Genomic DNA, 4,426 nt, shown 5'->3' on the forward strand with positions numbered 1-4,426 from the left:
TAAAATTTCTTTCAGACCATATATTCTCGGACAACTCCAAACTCACCTACGAAAATGTGTAGAATTGGTAAAATATTCTATTTATCTTTTACGTATTTTTTGTAGGAGAAAGGCACTTGGTCTATTCCATGTGATGTGTCTGCTAACGAATTCAGTAGGTGAAAAAAACATTCTAAAGTTCAATTGTTTGTTCATCGATTATCATTATTAACTTCATATATTCATTCTAATGATACTGTCTCCACAATGACAATCCACTGTTTGAAACATTCTCCTTGCATCATCGATCCCCCATTACCTGAAAACTCAACGACACAAGCAGTTCACCAACTTCACAATGTGTAAGGCACCCTGAAAGTGCTGTTACATGCTACAGGTGATTTCTATAGAGTATCACGCCCTGTTAGGAAACATTGTAGTTGGCCGTGATACGATGAGTATAGAATCAATGAGGTATGAAGGCATCTCCATCAATTTGTCTCTTTGGGATCCTCTAATTACTCAAAGAGAATTTACATCAAAAGGATCTTTTGGCTCGAAAAGCGGATTATTACGTACTATCAAGGCTCTTGTTATCAGCATTAACTATTCAGAACGATTTTAGACTACAGGGGGGACTTCCACCTAAAATTTCGGCAATAATGAATCAATCTGGAGTGATGGAGAGTCTTCTGCATCTCAAGTTATCCAAAGCATTTCAAATATCAAGTCCAACTTAATTTTTGATGAATATCTTCATTCTTCAAAACTCGAAAATTACGTGAGATTTTAGTCAAATTATCTTACTTTTTGTTGCATTTAATTTGAACAAAAAAATCAATTTTGAAAAAAGAAAAAAGTTTGTAGTAATGAATCCATTATTAGTTCTTCTTAATTATTTTTCAGAACAAGCATCGAGAGTACTGATATTTTCTGTCTATTTTCTAATCTTCATTGGATGATATAGATTAACTAGATAGCGGGTAATCTGAATCAGTCAATTGAAAGACTTTTGGCAATGAAAATGTTTTAATGCCGCAATTCTTGGTTTGAAGACTTTTTCTATTCCTGAAAAATTGATTACTCTTTGGGAAAGCAATATTAATTTTTGTCGGACATAATAAGGAAAAAATAATGCAAATATTCGAAAAATTACGGAATATTTACGTAATTGTGGGGTGACCTTGTTTTTCGGGAAGGCGTACTGAAAATTCTGTAAAAACTGCACTAGCGAGTGTGAATTTTTACGAAACTCTCAAAACTATTTTTACGGTACCTCCAGTACTTTTCCCTAAAAACCAAGGCTGCTCTACGTTTACACTGGGAAGAAACATTTTTTTTGCTAAGAATATTTTCTTCCCACCAGTAAATCTGACAATCATTGTGTAAATGATCCCATAAAATTTAGTAATACCAAATATATTTTCTTGTGGTTAGTAAATATTGTTTAACGGACAACATTTTTTTCCCAGTGTACGTAAAAGTTTCGTTATTTTTTGAATATTTTTCTTTGTGTGTAAAATCATTTGCTTCATCGATTACTTATCAGTAACTTTATTATTCAAATAGCTATATAATTAGTTAATTTGCCCGAACCTTGCCTCATATTCGGATAGATTTTATTGTTGGAGACAATGGTTCTGGAGTAGACTACGGAATTAAGACGTCTGATTAGTGTGAATATTTTACAGTAGGAAGTAATTCTAATTGACACCTGAAACCTGTTAAGAGAAAGTATGCATTGATTTTAGTATGAATTCAGCAATTTTTTGTCGAAAAGATCATCTCTGTTATATAAAATTATATAATATGGATGGAATAACCAATAAATTTTTCGATAAAAAAAAATTGACCGTTAAATTTTGCGTTAACAGGAATAAATATACCGTTTTTGCCTTTCATTATTTTTATGAATAGCTCACAAAATTTCATTATTACGTAATAATTTTACGATTTTTTTTCTAGAATTGTAGAAATATTTAGAAAGGTTCAGGGAAAACCCAGTGAAGTAATGGTACTATGATGAAACTTCATGAGCTACTGAAGAATAATGAAACCCATCAACGCTAAATTTTAGTTTAAATTCGAACAAAAATTTGATAGAAATATGGAAAGAATTTCGATATTAATTGGAAGGATGCAACACATAATTCTTAGAGTCATAATATTTCAATCTTTATAATATCTCAGAGATAATGACTACAACAAAATAAATTTCTTTATACAAAATAAACAAATTTGCCAACGTATTGGAGTCTTTCCATCACGTTTCATATATTTCTCTGATTTCTAATAATCAGTGGATGAAATTGCGATAAAATGATATACTGTCCTTGAGTTCTATCATTATTCAATGATTGACGAGGTCTTACCAATCTATAACAATCTTTCCACATTCTTTCTCGTTTTTTATGAAGTTCATAAAACCCGATAAAAGTCTAGAAAATTACTCGCATCATTATAAAAGTCGATGAGACATTTAGTAAAGATTAAGTTCAAAACGGTGTAATTCTTTTTTCACACATCCTTGAGAGAATATGGAACTTATCACCCGAATAAGTAAATCTATTCCAAGTTTTTTTCTTCATCAGACGATTAGTTATTAAAATCGAAGTTCTCAAATGATTTGTAGCAATCCGTACTTTGACACAATCCTCTAACTCGACGAGAAAACTTGCAAACCAGCTTCTCACTTCGATGGTATGTTCCATTGCCTCTTAAGACAAATATATTTTCTCTAGCTTATTCCAGATGTAAAGCTTACACTAAATTTTCTTGTAATGCATTGTCCAACGATTATCTTAATGGCCTGTCGCAGGTGCCTTAACGTATCTCTCTGATAGCTGCACCCTTTCTTGTCAGCCACTCCGACCAGCCATCCGGAAATCATTTCTAATGCGCTCTTTCTTTAGGATTAATTGTCGATAATTCAAAAAAAGCGAGTACAAGATTGGAGCACGATCCGCCATCATTAGTGGCCATTTTAATGAAAATTAGACTCCTCCCAATTTTTTGTAGGCGGAATAGTCATTTTTGAGTGATGTTATTGAATTATTGCATACGAGAATTGTAGAACATTATCATTAATTCGATTGTAATGACAAGGAAATAGAATTAAGAGGAATGAATATAATAAATTTATGTGAATGTTAGTCTTATTTTCAACTTTGGAAATGTAGTAAAACTGAACCCAATGTAAAATGTAGGTACAACACGAAAATCATATATTCACCCTCAGAACGCCATCACTCCGTGCAAAAATGTAGGAATCACATAATCATAATCCACGCATTGTCGTAAGCTTATTTAATGAACGAAACAGTTCTACCATATATGATCCCAATGCGATCCCAAAACGGACAAGGATCATTAACTTATGGATAAGTGAACCAATTTCGAAAACTTAAACTGACCTGTTTTGTCCCACTCTCTCAAACCTTCTTGATGTTTTTTCCGGTTGTTTTAATAGCTTTATCGAAGTCAATCGGTATCACCGTAAGTCATTTGAAGTCATTGATTCAATCGTTTTCCAAAATCGCTGAAATCAAGTCCAAAATGACGTGAAGTCGACTTCATTTAGAAGTCATGGTGTCACTTGGTGTCACAATGAGAGAATGACTAACCCCTCGCTCCATTGAGAACACCAAAGTGCTCTTATCTCGATCCCCTGATGGCATGTATCAAAGCTCATCACACCCATGATTTTTTAATTTTCCAGTCAGTATAAGGCATCTCCCGATCCCATGAAGGAGAACTACTTGCTGAGTGTCTTCCTGGGGGACATCGTCGGTAGCCCAAGATTGTGTCATCAGCTTGCTAAACGCAGAGCTTGTACGGAGGCACTTTCTGATTAAAGGGAAAAAGATGACACGCTATGATGACGTGAGTCCTCATGAGGTTTCATTTTCCATATTTTATCATCATAACGGATTAAATGATGATTTATCTTGTGTTGACAGGTTATCATGCAGCTTTCAAGACACTTCCGTGAATGTGCTATAGGAAACAGAGCAGCTGTACATAATCCTCAAAGAATTTTTATTTTTTTAATTGATGATTGTCTTGCGTAGTGATATAACTCAGGTGTTATATGTATGTTGATGTTAATTGATGGAATTATGTTACAATAAAATTTAAAGTTTTATTGTTTCATGCAGATTATAAATGAACTAGGCAATCATTAGCACTGACGCCCTCTACCTCTGAGTGGGGCTGTAGCACACAATAACATCCTCGTAGTCATGGAAATGATCAATCGATCCATTCACCAATAGGAAGACGAATAAAAGATTGACAACGATAACAATCATTCATTGTCAATCTCTTTTATAGACCGACGTCGATAGGTCAGTGGCTAGGTGCGAGCCTGGTGTTCTGAAAGTTGTGAGTTCGATTCCCCGTTGAATCGAATTTTTCAACAGGCACCGATGAGCGGGAGGTTGCTAAT

At 34.0% G+C, this 4,426-nt stretch overlaps 1 protein-coding gene across 1 annotated transcript in view; it reads left to right on the plus strand.

The window, feature by feature from the left end:
* LOC105266045 (uncharacterized) overlaps positions 1 to 4,140 on the plus strand; it is an 8,298-nt gene extending 4,158 nt beyond the window's left edge. The window contains exons 3-4 of the mRNA XM_011303928.1: positions 3,688 to 3,861; positions 3,939 to 4,140. Coding sequence (XP_011302230.1) covers positions 3,688 to 3,833 — 146 coding nt within the window. The 3' untranslated portion in view covers positions 3,834 to 3,861; positions 3,939 to 4,140. The remainder of the gene's footprint in view (positions 1 to 3,687; positions 3,862 to 3,938) is intronic.
* The last annotated feature ends 286 nt before the right edge of the window (positions 4,141 to 4,426 follow it).

This window comes from Fopius arisanus, unplaced genomic scaffold (genome assembly GCF_000806365.1).
Source record: "Fopius arisanus strain USDA-PBARC FA_bdor unplaced genomic scaffold, ASM80636v1 scaffold00035, whole genome shotgun sequence".
NCBI classification, from domain to species: domain Eukaryota; kingdom Metazoa; phylum Arthropoda; class Insecta; order Hymenoptera; family Braconidae; genus Fopius; species Fopius arisanus.